The sequence below is a fragment of the Zingiber officinale genome, chromosome 4A (genome assembly GCF_018446385.1).
Source record: "Zingiber officinale cultivar Zhangliang chromosome 4A, Zo_v1.1, whole genome shotgun sequence".
Classification (NCBI taxonomy): domain Eukaryota; kingdom Viridiplantae; phylum Streptophyta; class Magnoliopsida; order Zingiberales; family Zingiberaceae; genus Zingiber; species Zingiber officinale.
Window position 1 is genome coordinate 26,356,991 of NC_055992.1, and position 19,116 is coordinate 26,376,106.

General features: G+C 36.5%; 1 protein-coding gene across 1 annotated transcript; it reads right to left on the minus strand.

The window, feature by feature from the left end:
* Nucleotides 1–17,435: 17,435 nt before the first annotated feature.
* LOC121972311 (probable protein S-acyltransferase 22) lies at nt 17,436–18,786 on the minus strand. The gene is made up of 5 exons (XM_042523995.1): nt 18,702–18,786; nt 18,352–18,480; nt 18,175–18,255; nt 17,593–17,837; nt 17,436–17,478 (listed from the first exon to the last, which is right to left on the minus strand). The coding sequence occupies exons 1-5, from the start codon at nt 18,720–18,722 to the stop codon at nt 17,436–17,438; spliced, it is 519 nt and encodes a 172-aa protein (XP_042379929.1). The 5' UTR covers nt 18,723–18,786.
* Nucleotides 18,787–19,116: the final 330 nt, after the last annotated feature.

The following is a 19,116-nucleotide window of genomic DNA, read 5'->3' on the forward strand; positions in this document are numbered from 1 at the left end:
GATTTCTAATTCCTAGTTCCAGAGGCTTTTATATAGCCTTTGGAAATCCTATCTCGGATGTCCGAGGCGCCTCCAATAGGGGTCCAAGGCGCCTCCATCGAGGGAGTGGATAAAACTTTATCCTAAAGCCCAACGTTCACTTCTGCTAGGTCCGAGGCGCCTCCAACAGGCATTGAAGGCGCCTTCAAGCTAGAGGCACCTCCAAGCCTGATAGAGGCGCCTCCAAGCTGGCTGGCAGCTTTTTCCAACTTGCTTGCTTCTTTGCTTCGTCTTCCGAAGTCCCATTCTTTTGGGTGATTCCGGCCAACCGAAATAGGGCTCACCCGAACCCAATTATCGGCCTTCTCCTTGAGTAGCCTTCCTCCCAGCTTAACATCCCTCGAACGTCGCGCACGTTCTTCTCGCCCACCGGTGTACTCTTCCGCAGCTCTCTCGTCCTTCGGACGCACCGAGCCCGTCGACTCTCTTGTCGTGCCGTCCTTCTCGTTAGTTGCGTCTTCTGCTCGACTTCCTGAGCTCCTAAGATCCTGCACACTCAGACACAGGGGTCAAACACAAAGTAGGACCTAACCAACTTGGTTGATCACATCAAAACAACCACGGGGTTCAACAATCTCCCCCTTTTTGATGTGCATCAACCCAAGTTCGAGTTAGGGTAAAAAATAATCAAATAGTAATTTTAAAGAGAATTACTAAACTCACATTTTAATCATTAATTTGTAATAAGTAGAATTACAACTAATTAAAAGTTTAAGAGAAATTTTTTTTTGAAAAAATTATCTCCCCCTAGACTTGTACTAATCTCTCCCCCTTTGATCACATCAAAATGGGGTAAGAGTATGATATTTAAAAATATTTAGCAGATTTTTAAGTTAGAAATTTCAAAATAATTTCTAAGTCAAAATTAATATTTAGAATTTTAAAAAAAATTCTAAGTAAATTGAATTTTTAGAATTTTTCAAAAATGTTAAAAAACTTTCAAAGCATTATTTAATTCTAATTTAATGCTTTTTTAGAATATTAATTAAATATTTTATTTCAATATTTCAACTTCCAGGTCTTGGCGAGGCACTGGCCTTCTTAGTTATTAGAGCAACAACTACTTCCTTAGACAAAGCTTTATAAAAAAATTCTTTGTTTAATTTTCTCTCTTGAAAGCCTTAATTAAATAAATTAATTTATCACAGATTTCGGAACCCAATAGAGGTTCCTTCCTACAGGATTATTCAAAAATTTGGGGGGTACATAGTTCTTGGACACTCTTCTAAGTTGACCCTGATGGTTTCTAATGTACCAATTCAATTTTCCATAAATTATAATTTTTTATTTTGGAAATTTATTGAAACATGTATTATTTTTTAATTTCTCAACTTCAATTTTTAATTTTTCATTTTTTGATTTTAGATTATCGTACATCTCAAGTGGATATGCTTTTGCTAATTTCATTTTCAATTCAGTATTTTCTTTTTCTAATTTAAACAAATCTTTAAAAAGAGATTTGATAAATTTAAATGACTGAGTAGGGGTTAGAGCACGTACCTTACTTACCTGATTTGGTGATGCTCCCCCTTCATTGCTACTTTATTCTTCTGAGGTTCCTCCCCCTTCATCTATGCTCATCTCTGAGCTTGAGTCGTCTTCGAAGAGATGGTTGGCCATAAGCGCTAACCCCGAGAATTCTTCGAGGTCTGATTCGGAGGATGAGTCTGACCATGTCGTATTCAGGTTTTTGTATTTGGAGGATTCTGGCTTCTTGTACTTTACCTTTTCCTTCTCTTTCTGTTTACTCTTCAATTTCGAGCAGTCATCCTTGATATGCCCTTCTTCGTTGCATTTGTAGCAACAAACTGTCCTTGTCTTTTGATGACGTTTACTCGATTGCGATCTAAATTTATTAGATTTTAAAAACTTATTAAAACATCTTACCATTAACGCAGCTTCGTTTTCATCAATCGATGCGTCAGAGTCAGAAGCGTTTGTTTTTGCCTTTAAGGCAATGTTCTGACTAGTCTTCTCTACTCCATTGGGCTATGCAACTCGAGATTCGTGAAGTTCAAAAGTAGAAAACAAATTTTCTAAAGTACTTACCTCGAAGTCCATAGAGATGTAGTACGCATCTACTAAGGAGGCTCACTCTGGAGTTCTGGGGAAGGCATTGAGCGCGTACCGGATTGAGTCCCGGTTCGTTACTTCTTCTCCAAGGTTGGTTAGTTGAGTTATTAACTCCTTGATTCTTTCTTGGAGTTGTGCTACCTTCTTGCCGTTGTTCATCCGAAGGTTCGTTAACTGGGTCCGGAGGATGTCGCGCCTCGCTAGCTTAGCTTCCGAGGTACCTTCGTGAAGCTCTAGGAATTTTTCCCAGAGGTCTTTCGCGGATTCATAGCTTTCGATTCAACTTACCTCTTGTGGTGGCAGCACGCTAAGCAGGTGGTGTTAGTTAGAGCCCTAGAGCCAATCATTTGATGATTGTATTATGGACTTGTTGTATCATATTCTTATATATAAATAAAGGAATTTATTGTTTTGGTTATTATCCTTACTTATATTAGTGCCAAATAAACTAAGTATAATAGCGTCCTTGAGTAGAAGGTCTCACCTATATCAATCGGTTAGTTGAACCGATAGTGAGATGATATAGGGAACACTACTCTTAATCATTCCTAGTCGAGTATTAACATTCAGGGACAATGTTAATGCAATAAGACTAGCATGTAGGTCAACTCGATGACTTGATCTCACAAGTCATCGATATAGAGATATCAAGTTGACACATGGGTATGCATTGGAGAATGTATACTGAATGACCCGCCATGAGAAAGTATCATGGATCGTTATATGAGTGTCATATACTTTCTCAAGTGGCTATTAGTATGACTACTAGTCCTTGGACCTGAAGTCACCACGAATCCCTACATAAGGAGTTATGTACTTTGGTTTCGTCAAACGTCACCCGTAACTGGGTGGACTATAAAGGCGATTACTGAGTATGTAACGAATTATGCAGAGGGATGCGAGTGAAGTAGATGTGATCTATCCCTCCTATATGACGGGAGTGACATCGATATTCTTGATAGAGTGAGACCACGAAGTGCATGGCCATGCCCAAATGAGTCAATATGAGATATTGAGCTCATTTGATTTAGTGAGTCTACTTGGAGTTCAAGATTTAGATTGGTCAGAGGATGACACGGTCTATGCCTCACATTAAATAATCTAGATGTCTAGGATAGAAGGACACTTGTCATATATTGTGAGAAGTCACAATTAGTAGTCACAAGGTGATGTTGGATTTCAACATTCTTGTAAGTTGGGTAGTAATAATGTATTGCTAGATACCGCTCATTACTTATGCTTCTAAATGAGTTTAGGGGCATTGCCAATGTTACAAGAACCTATGGGTCACACACAAAGAACAAGTGGATGGAGATTAGGTTCATATGATGAACCAAGAGGATTAGATTCATGTGATGAATCAAATTGGATTAAGAGTAATCCTAATTGGGCTAATTGAGTTGGACTCAAGTTAATTCATGTGTTCAATGAGTCTAATTTAGATTATGACTCATTGAATCAATTTAATTAAATGAATTAGATTCATTATATTAAATTGGCTTGAATTAAATGGTTAGATTAGATCAACCATGAGTGAGATTAAGTCAAGTTTGACTTGACTTGAGAGGAAGAGGAAGAGTCAAGTTTGACTTGACTATTTGCCACATCATTAGTGATTTGGCATTAGGAGGACTAATGATGATGTGCCACATCATCAAAGTGTGCCACCTCATGGGGGTTACAAATCTATTCTCTTTAATGGCCACATTTAATGAGAATGAGGGTTACCTTTTTGGTTTTGAATGAGAACGAATTTTTCATTCACTTACATTCACATCATCTTCTTCCTCAAGCTCTCTTTTTGCTCCTTCTCTTCTCTTGGTCGTGGGTTTTAAGCAAGGGAGAAGAAAGGAGAGTGAGTCTAATCCAAGAAGAAAGGTTAGTGAAAGTCAAATAGAGATTTTTTTAGAGGACTGTGTTCTCTTCTTTTCCTTTCTTCTTCTTCCAATCCCATCCGAGAGCATCAAGAAGTGCTAGCACACTTGTGGTGTTCTCTTCTCCTGTAACGCCTGCCCCTTATCCCACTCCTGCCTAGTGAGGGCGGGGTTACTTTCTTTGACTTAGCATACATAAACATACATACAGCGGAAGCAAATATTTTTTTTTCTAGAATCATACTAAGCATATGAGCATGAAATAACATGGTCCAGCTTAAATAGTCATATTATTCATTTCTAACACATGCATAGGGAAATCATGAAAGACATCACATAACATAACATATTATTGATAAGTTCACTTAAGCAGGTCATTTTATTTCTTTAGCCAAGTCACCATCACACATCTCTTGCCCCTTCCTGCTGCTCTTCTAGTTTATCCATCCTTTACCTTTATCTGTGGTACAAGGAAAAGTATCTGCAAGCACTCAAGGCTTAGTGAGATCCTTTCCTACTCACAAAAACCAACATATCATGTAAAATCATCATATCATACATCATAGAATAAATGACGCTCATATCATCATATAATAAAAAGCATATCGTATCATGGCATAAATTTCAATAATATCGTAACATAAAGTAAACAACATATTATGGCATAAATATTATCATGATATAAGTAACATCATATCATAGCATAAATCATATCATAGCATAAGTAATCATCATAACATGGTATAGATCATATCATAGCATAAGAAATCATCATATCATGGTATAGATGTTGGTTGCTACTCGAAAAACCTAGAGGTTCCACTGTACAAAAATTTTGTACAAAGGTCTGAACATAATCCTAGCTACCATGTGTTCTTTTAAATTAAATTTTGGATCGCCTGCGGAACTTAACACGTTTGATCCTAAACTTAATCTATTCATTCTTTTAGGTTTTGACTTGAGTCTCCTGCGGAACTTAACACGTTCGAACCAAATCGCCTTAAATTATTAATTCCATTAAATATTAATTTCCATAATCGGTTCCCAGTACTGACGTGGCGAGGCACATGGCCTTCTTGGATATGGGAGCAACCACCACCGACTAGACAAAACCTTTTATAGAAAGCTAATATTTAATTTCCTAAAATAACTTTAGGTTAACCAAAAATAAACAATCAAATCACAAGGAAAAGAAAAAACAAAAGAACACAACATCGAAAAACATATTCGAAATTCTAGAATCGTAAGCCTCTTGTATTTGGTATTATTTCCATAAATAACTAGTATGATGCGGAAAGAAAAATTACTAGTTATACCTTGTAGAAAAACCTCTTGATCTTCTACCATATTCCTCTTCTAACCTCGGACGTTGTGTGGGCAACGATCTTCCGAGATGAGAAACCACCAACCACCTTCTTCTCCTCCTAGCTAGGTTCGGCCACAAAAAATAAAGCTTCACCAAGGAAGAAGAAAAACACCAACCAAGCTCCAAGAGATGCAAGCTTTCTCTCCTTATTCTTCTTCTTCTCCAAGTAGTATCCGGCCTCCACAAGAGCTCCAAGCAATAGAGAATTTCGGCCACCACAAAGAGGAAGAAAGGGAGAAGATGTTGGCCGGCCACACCAAAGAATAGGAGAGGGAGAATAATAGAGGTTGTGTCTTGTGAAGGCACCCTCACCCCTTCTTTTATATTCCTTGGCTTAGGCAAATTAGGAAATTTAATTACAATAAAATTTCGTTAATTCCCTTGACATGATTTAATTGATAAAAATAAAATAATATTTCCCCAATTAATCTCTAATGGCCGGCCACATCAAGAGGAAATAAATTAGACAAGTTTTAATCAACAAATTAAAACTTCCTAATTTGTTTCCGAAAATTTTAAAAATAAAATTTCTCTTTAAAAATCTCTTCATGGTTGATAAAAGGAAATTTCTATAATTTTAATTTTATCAACATGTGGATAATTTTAAAGAGAAAATAAAATATCTCACCAATCTACAAATAAGGAAAGAGATTTAATCTCTTTCTTTAATCTTTTGTAGATCTTTTACAAGAGAGATATTTTAATTTTAATTCTCTTTAATAAATTATTTCTTCCACATAATAAAATTAAAATTAAAATCCTTTTAATTAATTTGGCGGCCCCCACTAGCTTGGGTTCAAGCTAGGGCCGACCACCTAGGCCGGCCCTAGCTTGGTTCCCAAGCTAGCTTGGCCGGGCCCTTATTGGTGGGTATAGATGGTGGGTATAGGTGGGTATAGAACTATATAAATAAGAGACTACGATAGGGACCGAGAGGAGGAATTGGTTTTGGTCTCCTGATAAAATTAAGCATCCCGTGTTCGCCCCGAACACACAACTTAATTTTATCAATAATAATTCATTCCACTAGAGAACTATTATTGAACTACCGCACCAATCCCAAATTACATTTTTGGGCTCCTTCTTATTATGAGCATGTTAGTCTCCCTGTGTTTAAGATATCGAATGTCCACTAATTAAGTGAGTTACTGACAACTCATTTAATTAATATCTAAGTCCAAGAGTAGTACCACTCAACCTTATCATCATGTCGGACTAAGTCCACCTGCAGGGTTTAACATGACAATCCTTATGAGCTCCTCTTGAGGATATTATCAACCTAGTATCTCTAGGACACAGTTTCCTTCTATAATCAACAACACACACTATAAATGTTATCATTTCCCAACTTATCGGGTTTATTGATTCAACGAACTAAATCTCACCCATTGATAAATTAAAGAAATAAATATCAAATATATGTGCTTGTTATTATATTAGGATTAAGAGCACACACTTCCATAATAACTGAGGTCTTTGTTCCTTTATAAAGTCAGTATCAAAGAAACGACCTCAAATGGTCCTACTCAATACACTCTGAGTGTACTAGTGTAATTATATAGTCAAGATAAACTAATACCTAATTACACTACGACATTCTAATGGTTTGTTCCTTTCCATTTTGGTCGTGAGCTTCTGTTTATAATTTATAAGGTACTGATAACATTATCTTCTGCATATGACACCACATACTATGTTATCTACAATATAAATTAATTGAACAACTACAACTAAATGTAGACAATTTAACCAAATGTGATTCTTTATTCATAATCAATGTTTACAAAGCTTAGGCTTTCAGTATACACTCCAACAATCTCCCACTTATACTAATGACTAAGCTGTCATATCTTCTACCATACATCTGATTCCCATTCCCTCCACATGCCGATCAAAAGCTTTCGCCGGAAGGGCCTTAGTGAAAGGATCTGCCAGGTTATCTGCTGATGCAATCTTGGCGATGACAACTTCTCCTCGCTTCACGATATCTCGTATCAGGTGGTACTTGCGCTCTATATATTTACTTGCCTTATGAGCTCGTGGTTCCTTCGAGTTTGCAACTACACCGCTATTATCACAATAAATTGTGATAATTTTGGGCAAACCAGGAATCACATCTAAGTCCATTAGAAAGTTCCTGAGCCATACTGCTTCTTTAGCTGCCTCAGAGGCTGCTACATACTCAGCTTCCATGGTTGAGTCCGATACGCATTTCTGCTTAACACTCCTCCATGAAATGGCTCCACCTCCTAAAGTAAACACATAGCTCCGATGTAGACTTACTATTGTCCCTATCGATTGGAAATCTAAATCCGTGTAACCCACAGGGAGCAAATCGTCTGCTTGGTAAATTAGCATATAATCTCTAGTCCTTCTTAGGTACTTTAATATATGCTTTACAGTCCAATGTCCTTGTCCGGGTTACTTCGATATCTGCTGACCATGCCCACGGCAAAACAAATATCGGTCTCGTACATAGCATTGCATACATAAGGCTTCCTACAGCTGAAGCATAAGGAACTGCTTTCATGTCTTCTATCTCCTTTGATGTCTTTAGATAGATCTATTCCATGCCTAAAGGTAAAAACCTTTCTTGGAATCCTGCATACTAAAACGAGCAAGGATTGTATCTATATATGAAGCTTGGGACAGACACAACATTCTTTTCTTGCGATCCCTTATCACTTTGATCCCAAGAATGTGTGCACACTCTCCTAAGTCTTTCATATCAAATTGTTTAGACAACCATACCCTTACGTCTGATAATACCTTGACATTGTTGCCAATTAACAAAATATCATCTACGTATAGTACAAGAAATACCACCACGTTTCCGTTACACTTCTTGTATACAAAAGACTCATCCGGACACTGAATAAATCCATACGACTGGATTACTTCATTAAACCGGATGTTCCAAGACCTTGAAGCTTGCTTCAGTCCATAAATGGACCGATTGAGCTTGCACACTAGATGCTCTTTGCCTTTTTCAATGAACCCTTCTGGTTGCTTCATATGGATGTTCTCTTCAAGACTTCCATTAAGGAAAGCTGTCTTGACATCCATTTGCCAAATCTCTTAATCCATATGAGCAGCAATGGATAAGAGTATCTGGATAGACTTAAGCATGACTATCGGTGAAAAGGTTTCCTCATAATCGATTCCCTCTTTCTGAGTGTACCCTTTTGCAACAAGCCTAGCTTTGAAGGTTTCTACCTTCCCGTCTGTCCCTCTTTTCCTTTTGTAGATCCACTTGCATCCAACGGCTTTTACACCATCAGGTGGTTCTATAAGTTCCCAGACCTTATTAGAGTACATAGACTCTATTTCAGAATTCATTGCCTTTTGCCAAGATGTTGCATCTATATCTTGGAGTGCTTCATCATATGTTCGTGGATCAGGTTCATGTTTACCCGGGATCAAGTCCGAAGACTCTCCCAAAAACATGAATCTTTCAGGCTGCCTTACAACCCTCCCACTCCGGCATTTGGTATCGGTTGTGTATCATGTGTGACACGTGTTGCAGTCTCTTGTGGTACTTCATCTTGTACTGTTGGTACTGAAGTAGACGTGTCCTCTCTAAGTTCTTCTAAAACAACTTTGCTACTGGGCTTGTGATCCATTATATAGTCTTCTTCTAAAGACCGGGCATTGGTGCTAACAATGACCTTCTGGTCTTTAGGACTATAAAATAAACCACCCTTCGTTCCTTTGGGATATCCTACAAACACGTGAACTTCTGTACGTGATTCTAACTTATCAGCATCTGGTTTTAGCACATGTGCTGGACTACCCCAAATCCGAATATGTCTTAGACTGGGTTTTCGCCCATTCCACAATTCTATGGGAGTAGTAGAAACTGATTTAGAAGGTACTAAGTTCAGAACATACACTGCTGTTTCCAGAGCATATCCCCAAAACGAATTTGGTAATTCTGAATAACTCATCATCGATCTAACCATCTCCATAAGAGTCCTATTCCTTCGTTCTGCTACACCATTCTGTTGGGGTGTTCCAGGTGCAGACAATTGGGATTGAATCCCGGCCTCTGATAAGTAATTCCTAAACTCTCCTAAGAGGTATTCGCCACCACGATCTGACCGTAGTGTCTTGATACTTTTACCTAGTCATTTTTCCACATCAGCCTTGTATTCTTTGAACTTATCAAAGCACTCGGACTTGCGGCGCATTAGGTAAATGTATCCATATCTTGAATAATCGTCTATGAAAGAGACAAAATATTCAAAACCTCCTCTTGCCTGGACAGACATAGGACCACACAAATCAGAGTGAACCAACTCTAACACTTCTTTGGCTCTATACCCCTTGGCCTTGAACGACCTCTTGGTCATTTTACCTTCCAAGCAGGATTCACAAGTTGGAAAATTTTCCAACTCTAATGAACCCAAAAGTCCATCGACTATAAGCCTTTGAATCCTACTTAAGTTAATATGACCAAGCCTTAGATGCCAAAGATATGCTTGGTTCATTTCCGAAGGTTCTTTTCTTTTATTTGAGTTAGAAGATGAGTTATAAATTTCCATGTTTTGCTTTGTGGAAGAAATTGGATTTAAAGTATACAAATTGCCATCTAATGTACCAGAACAGATAATCACTTTATTTCTCTTAATAACTACATCGTTACTGAAAGAAACTGAATATCCATCCAAAAACAGTTTAGAAACTGAAATTAAATTCTTTCTAAAACTGGGTACATAAAGACAATTTCTTAAAACCAAATTCCTATATCTACTAAAAGATAAGTAGACGTCTCCCACTGCCACCTTAGTAGCATTGCCCATGTAGACGGTAATTTCTCCTTCGGATAGTCGTCGGGTTTCCTGGAACCCCTACAAGGAATTGCAGACATGATCAGTGGCTCCCGTATCTACACACCAGGTGCTGGTAGATAACACCGCTAAACATGTTTCAACAACTAGAGCATGAGATATACCTTTGTTTTGGTTCCTACGAGGACAGTCCGCCTTCCAATGTCCTGCCTGCTTGCAGATGAAGCACTTGCCCTTCGACTTCTTCACTCCAACTTTAAATCCCGTACTGAGACTTATTCACTTTCTTTCTTGAGCCACTTGTTTCTTCTTCTTCTTTCCTCTCGGTTTAGAAGTAGAACCATTTTCAGCATAGTGAATTTGAGAATTGTGACGAAATAATCCTTCTGCAGTTTTGTCAGTAGTTTCCCTAATGAATAAATCCTTTTATTCATATTATAGTTCAGTCAGCTCAAAACTTCTAGGTAGCGTTGGAGGATCATATCGATCCGGGTTTCCCATCAATTTCTCCTCCAAGGATCTGTATCTCGTTCGGATAAGCCATCATCTTTAGGATATGATCCATTACTGAGTACCCTCTTGCATGGTGGCTGTCATTATCTTTCTCATGGCTTCTTGCCTAGAAGCCCTATCCTGATGACCAAAGAGTTCCTTGAGATTGTTCATGATATCATAGGCTGTTGGTAAATCTTGATGCTGATGTTGCAATACATTTGACATTGAAGCCAAAATGTAACACCGCGCCATCTCATCTGCTTTTACCCATTTCCTATGATATTCAATCTCCTCTTGGGTAGATTCACCAGTAGGTGCATTAGGCTCAGTCAGTACAAATTTATAGCTTTCAGCAGTAAGAACAATGTCCAGGTTCCTTTTCCAATCTATGTAATTAGGTCCAGTAAGTCTATTCTGTTGAAGTATGATGGACAGTGGGTTGAAAGTCATCCTAAGAATCACAAATAACTTTTGGTCAGAACTCTAAATTTAGAATAATATTGATTCCTCAAACAATACTATTTTAAATTAACCAACACCTCATAACACCGTGAATTTTGTATGCCACGTTAGTGTGGACGTATACAAATTCAACATTTGTAAAAGGAGGGTTTTAACCCATTAATTTTATTATCTTGTCAACCTAACTTTTTGACAAATAAAATTAATAGTTGGTATTATTTGGTCACACAAATAATAGCAGTGACTCCGATGAGGAGGATACTATTAGATGTGTCTAAGTGTATACCATTACTTGACACTAAGTCCATTAATAAGATTATGCCCCTTCCGTTGGGGAAGATCACACGCACTTAATTAACTTCCTATAGTCATCCAAAAATGGAAGTTTGTTCTAGTGATCCACAAACAAGCTCATCCGTTATGGAGGAAGGCACTCAGAGCCAACGCGCAAGCTTGTTTGCATCACTTACAAACCAGTAATGGAGACCATGGGATTTACTTAAAAATCCCTCTCCCACTTAGTTATTTATAAATGAGGAATTTTAACTATGCTAGCCTACTAAGCATGTAAACTAACACATACACACAGCACAATATAAAAGCAATAAATAGAAAATCTAATTTTCAACTATTATGGCTTTTATCTCTAGTTGTTCTCCGTGTGTTGTCATCCCAAGCCGCTGCCATATTTGGCCACCGCCACCGGGTCTAGCTGTCGCATCCATCTTGCTCCTAGTTCCGCTGCGCCTCTGGTCCTTAGAAGGTTCCACGCTTTGCAAGATTCGATCCGCGACATAAATAGAATTTTACATTTTTGATCCTATATTCCATAAAAGGAATGTACATGTATCTAGATCAAAAATAAAATCCTAATAAAACTAAATACAGCTCCTGCTGTATTTTAAAACAATCATGCACACACATATAAATGCCCTTGACATGTCCAAGGGTCCAATCACACACCTAATAACTAAAAGCCATAATAGTTGGATACTGCATCCACAAAGTTAGCACATCCTACTATTAACCTGCCTAAATTATGTATGACATGTGCATAATTAAACTAATACCAAATATACAGAGGCAAAACCCTAGCTCTGATACCAATTGTTGGTTGCTACTCGGAAAACCTAGAGGTTCCACTGTACAAAAATTTTGTACAAAGGTCTGAACCTTTTCCTAGCTACCATGTGTTCTTTTAAATTAAATTTTGGATCGCCTGCGGAACTTAACACGTTTGATCCAAAACTTAATCTATTCGTTCTTTTAGGTTTTGACTTGAGTCTCCTGCGGAACTTAACACGTTCGACCCAAATCGCCTTAAGTTATTAATTCCATTAAATATTAATTTCCATAATCGGTTCCCAGTATTGACGTGGCGAGGCACATGGCCTTCTTGGATATGGGAGCAACCACCACCGACTAGACAAAACCTTTTATAGAAAGCTAATATTTAATTTCCTAAAATAACTTTAGGTTAACCGAAAAGAACAATCAAATCACAAGGAAAAGAAAAAACAAAAGAACACAACATCGAAAAACATATTCGAAATTCTAGAATTGTAAGCCTCTTGTATTTGGTATTATTTCCATAAATAACTAGTATGATGTGGAAAGAAAAATTACTAGTTATACCTTGTAGAAAAACCTCTTGATCTTCTACCGTATTCCTCTTCTAACCTCGGACGTTGTGTGGGAAACGATCTTCCGAGATGAGAAACCACCAACCACCTTCTTCTCCTCCTAGCTAGGTTCGGCCACAAAAAATAAAGCTTCACCAAGGAAGAAGAAAAACACCAACCAAGCTCCAAGAGATGCAAGCTTTCTCTCCTTATTCTTCTTCTTCTCCAAGTAGTATCTGGCCTCCACAAGAGCTCCAAGCAATAGGGAATTTCGGCCACCACAAAGAGGAAGAAAGGGAGAAGATGTTGGCCGGCCACACCAAAGAATAGGAGAGGGAGAATAATAGAGGTTGTGTCTTGTGAAGGCACCCTCACCACTTCTTTTATATTCCTTGGCTTAGGCAAATTAGGAAATTTAATTACAATAAAATTTCCTTAATTCCCTTGACATGATTTAATTGAGAAAAATAAAATAATATTTCCCCAATTAATCTCTAATGGCCGGCCACATCAAGAGGAAATAAATTAGACAAGTTTTAATCAACAAATTAAAACTTCCTAATTTGTTTCCGGAAATTTTAAAAATAAAATTTCTCTTTAAAATCTCTTCATGGTTGATAAAAGGAAATTTCTATAATTTTAATTTTATCAACATGTGGATAATTTTAAAGAGAAAATAAAATATCTCACCAATCTACAAATAAGGAAAGAGATTTAATCTCTTTCTTTAATCTTTTGTAGATCTTTTACAAGAGAGATATTTTAATTTTAATTCTCTTTAATAAATTATTTCTTCCACATAATAAAAATTAAAATTAAAATCCCTTTTTAATTTAATTTGGCCGGCCCCCACTAGCTTGGGTTCAAGCTAGGTCCGGCCACCCAATTTTATACCTTGGCCGGCCCTAGCTTGGTTCCCAAGCTAGCTTGGCCGACCCCTTATTGGTGGGTATAGATGGTGGGTATAGGTGGGTATAGAACTCTATAAATAAGAGGCTACGATAGGGACCGAAAGGAGGAATTGGTTTTGGTCTCCTGATAAAATTAAGCATCCCGTGTTCACCCCGAACACACAACTTAATTTTATCAATAATAATTCATTCCACTAGAGAACTATTATTGAACTACCGCACCAATTGCAAATTACATTTTTGGGCTCCTCCTTATTATGAGCATGTTAGTCTCCCTGTGTTTAAGATATCGAATGTCCACTAATTAAGTGAGTTACTGACAACTCATTTAATTAATATCTAAGTCCAAGAGTAGTACCACTCAACCTTATCATCATGTCGGACTAAGTCCACCTGCAGGGTTTAACATGACAATCCTTATGAGCTCCTGTTGAGGACATTATCAACCTAGTATCTCTAGGATACAGTTTCCTTCTATAATCAACAACACACACTATAAATGATACTATTTCCCAACTTATCGGGTTTATTGATTCAACGAACTAAATCTCACTCATTGATAAATTAAAGAAATAAATATCAAATATATGTGCTTGTTATTATATTAGGATTAAGAACACACACTTCCATAATAACTGAGGTCTTTGTTCCTTTATAAAGTCAGTATAAAAGAAACGACCTCAAATGGTCCTACTCAATACACTCTGAGTGTACTAGTGTAATTATATAGTCAAGATAAACTAATACCTAATTACACTACGACCTTCTAATGGTTTGTTCCTTTCCATTTTGGTCGTCAGCTTCTGTTTATAATTTATAAGGTACTGATAACATTATCTTCTGCATGTGACACCACATACTATGTTATCTACAATATAAATTAATTGAACAACTAAAACTAAATGTAGACAATTTAACCAAATGTGATTCTTTATTCATAATGAAAGTTTACAAAGCTTAGACTTTCAGTATACACTCCAACAATAGATCATATCATAGCATAAGAAATCATCATATAATGGTATATATCATATCATAGCATAAGTGTGCATCGTAGCATAAGTGAAAACATCATGACATTTCTTTTCATAGCATCAAGGCATCATATCATATCATAACTGTAAGCATTATTTCACATCATATCGTAAGCATGGATGCAAGATGCCCTTTAAAACATGGGTAATGTCATGTGCAATCTGCCTTTCAAAACATGATTTATGTCTTGTGTGAGATGTCTTAAAACAATATCATATAACACTTGAAAATAATCTCAACATGAAAGGGGCCTGGCTTAGTACCACATACATACATATTGCGCGCATCCTAAGTAGACACAAGGTAACTAGTCTTGAACCTACTAAGAACTAGACCCGTAGCTCGGCCTAGGGGCACGTAAGGAGCCCACCCTTTAACAGGCCCGTAATTCGACCTAGGGGCGCATAAGGAGCCCACCCTTTTGGTACAAGTCATTCAAAGTAAAATACATGTCATATCATATCTTTATCATTTCATAACCTATTCGTGTCATTCATAGCATATCATATTCATGTCATTCATAGCATATCATGTCCATGTCATTCATAGCATATCATGTTCATGTCATTCATAGCATATCAAGTTCATGTCATTCATAGCATATCATGTTCATGTCATTCATGTCATTCATAAGGTATGCATAAATGGGCACATAGACATGCATACTTGGGCACATAGCCATCATATTTGGGCACGTAGCCATCACATTTGGGCACATAGCCAATATAGGTATCATTCTCATGCATGGTTCGTAAGCATACTTAAACGAGCATATATAATATATCATGGAAGGAAAAGAAAACATAATCATGCATGGATCACGAGTTAACTTCTCCTAATTCATATCATGGCAAAGGAAAGTACATAATGAGTCATAATTTGGTCTAAATCCTCAACCAACTAAGGGTGGCCGAAACATGCATAGGCTCACTTAGGTAGCATGAAATTACACTACAAGAAAAAAGCTAAACAACAACGCTTTTTTGGCGTTGTCGTATGTACTTAAAAAGTGATGTTGTAGATGGTGTTGTAGAAAGTCATATCAAAGACAACGCTTTAAAAGCGTTGTGGTTGGTCACAAAGACAACGCTTTTTAAGCGTTGTCTTTTCGTTCTTAAAAAGCGTTGTTATAGATGCTGTTGTAAAAATGCACATATCAAAGACAACGCTTTAAAAGCGTTGTGGTTGGTCACAAAGACAACGCTTTTTAAGCGTTGTCTATTCGTTCTTAAAAAGCGTTGTTAAAGATGTTGTTGTAAAAATGCACATATCAAAGACAACGCTTTAAAAGCGTTGTGGTTGGTCTCAAAGACATTGTTTTTTAAGCGTTGTCTTTTATTACTTAAAAACGTTGTCTTTTTAAATTTATAAAAAATAGTGTTTTTCTTAATTAAATAGCAAAATTATAAAAATACTCAAAATTTACATATAATTGAATATCCACAACCACAATCATTTTTATAATAAGACTATTTAACAAATAAATAAAACTTTATATTATACAAACAAAATGTATACATATTGATCCACAAATTAAATTTGTATCATACAAGTTATCCTTAACTTCATGACAATAATTTTTCAAACACACAAGTTTTACAAAACCTCATCATTGACTAACCGCTGTTGTTGGTGTCCATCGCATGGAATTGCTTCTTTAAGTCCAGCAATCTCTTCTTCTGAAAGGCTTTCAGCTATCACTCTTAGAGCCATCTTCTTCAACTTGTCATCAGCACACCTGGGGTTGTAGGCAATCAAGAAATTTTGTATGAAAACTTTCATACATGTAAATCTCGTACTAAATAATATGTCAATGTTATATATACATGTAATTCATACCGTAAGTGTGTTTATATCGTAACTGACAAGTTTTCTTTAGGGCCAACTTCTACTCAAGCTCTTAAACACTGCATCAAAATAAAAAAATTGGCATTAGTTATGTGCTAAATGAAAATCATATTTAGAGGAAAAAGCGGGAGTGCTGTAGATGGATATATTAACCAAGCATATTAATGTTTGACCTGTCTTTACAAGTTCTAAGCATATATATTAACCAAGCGGGAGTGCTGTAGACTCCGAACCAAGTAAAAATAAACTGTGTTAGCAATTGTTTTTACTTAACTTATATTCTGCTGCATTTTACTCAATTGTTTTTAAACGAACGTGAAAAAGCAACGAGTGCTATTGACATTAATTTTGAACTAGAATTTCTGTAATAGAATCTAACTTAAGTTATACCATGAGATTGACAATTATTTACACAATTGAGCTGAAGCAAGGTAAAAGTTCAACTTGACATGACACATTCACAGTCCCAAAATCGAGGACGACATTCTATTCCCTTCCAACACCCATGCGTCATGGAAATATATATATTAACAAACTGTAGACATTATCCTACTATCAAATTCTCAGAAGTCAGAATTAAGTTGGCAATGGAAATGTGAATGCAGTTCAATTTATGAATAGCTAATGATCAACTAAGTTGATTTTGGTTAGCTTTCCAGCGAGAGCTTGAATAAGAAATCGCATGCAGTTTACAAGATTCTTAGTTCACGAAATTCCATAAAAATGGGTTAATTATAACAACATTAACTACCCATATTAAAAGATATATTGCATCTTTCAAAATAGGTTCACAAGAAACAAATCATCTAAAGAGGTCAATGCATGAAAACAAAATTCAAACAGCACACACCTAAGTTCGCTAACCATTGAACCAAGTGTACAATAAGCAAGTGGATTACATTTGTTATTTCAATTTTTATTCAAAAATACGATAATGATGAATAAGGAGAAATGAATGAAGTGCTGATAAAGATTTACAACTAGGCTTTTTTACCAAAAAAAAACTTTTAATTAAATGGATTTGCCTCGTACAATAAAAAAAATCTTATTAAAAGGTTTTTCAAAAATAATCTTAACCATGGTAAATTACATTCACAATAACTTTCTAAATAATGAAAGTATGATACCTGATCCTCAAGGAATAATCTTGGCGGAGTACACCATGCACCGCGATGGAATTGATTGAAAGAACTGGTGCTGCTTAGTCCAGTAAAAGAGCTCACTTGGGACATTTGCGGACTTTGCTGCCCACCAACAGCAAGTTGCTCCTGCTCCTGATCTTGCTTCCTCAAAGCAATAATGTAATCATAGGTGCTGATTCCCTGTAAGCGCATCCATGTAGAGTAGCATGAGCTAGTTAAAGTGTCAATTTTCTCCAGAATTGATGAATAAACAACACCATATCGTTCAAATTCTACTATTTGTTTTCCACTATGGAAAATCTATCAGTTAAATAACAAGCTGTAATAGTTCAGTTGGATAATAAGTTTCAGTAATGCTCAGTGTATGGATGAATGCAAAGAATTTGAAAATATAAAAGATATATTCCTTGAAATAGAGATATTTGACCGGATACATAGGTTTGTTTTATATAAATGTAGGAGCTGTGTAACTGGTAGTGTTTGCTGTGTCACAAGTAGAAATATGAAAGTAGTGTACCTTTTTTATTAAAAGAATATGGAAGAAGAAAAGTTGTGCAACTGGAAGAGTAGCAACCATGGCTAATAAAGTGCACACAGCCTGCATTATAGAGACATTATCAAATTAGTATCAGAACCTTGAAAAATCCTCATTATGATGTGTGATTTTCATTCATTTTCTCTTCTGAGTACTCACCACCACAATGATAAAGGGTGCCAAGGAAAAGCTACTACCCAGCTTTGAAACAATTTCAGCAGAAAATCTCCTTCTCTCAACAAAACACAGTATCAGCACAAGCATCCCAACAGCCCACTGCAGAATAAGCTGGCCCAAGGTGCACAAAGCATGGAGACCAATCAATAGTCAATCAGAATGAAAAGGACCTGACATAAAATGCATTCTATGTATCAGGTCCTTCACGTACTAAGAAAATAGTATCTTCTAAGTTGATGCACACAGATGATAAATCTACACTAAGAAAATAGTGTCAATCACTATGATTAATGAATACAACTATTGGAATGGTAGGAAATATTTGTGCTTACCAAGAGAAGAGCAAACACCATGAGGATGAAGAACCTTTTGTAATTTTTTCTTCCTATGCAGTTATTGATCCACTACAAGGAAAGATGAATACTGCATATTACTACAAGATAACAAAACATATAAGGTTGTGAATGGAGAAAACCCTCACCCTGCAATGATGATCAAAGCCATCAACGCATTTGTCACAGACTCTACAATGCTTACTATATTTTAGAACCTGCAATACAAACAGATAGAAATCATTAGAGAAAAACCAAGTTAATATAAAGCACATAAGAACTTTATTTTCTTGAAAAGATTGTGTGGCTCATCGTAAATGAGATCTCTATCACCTTTCTCCCTAATAACCAATATTCTGAATTATCCATCTTTTATGGTTATGCATTTGTCCAAAGGCCATCTGATCAAGCAATC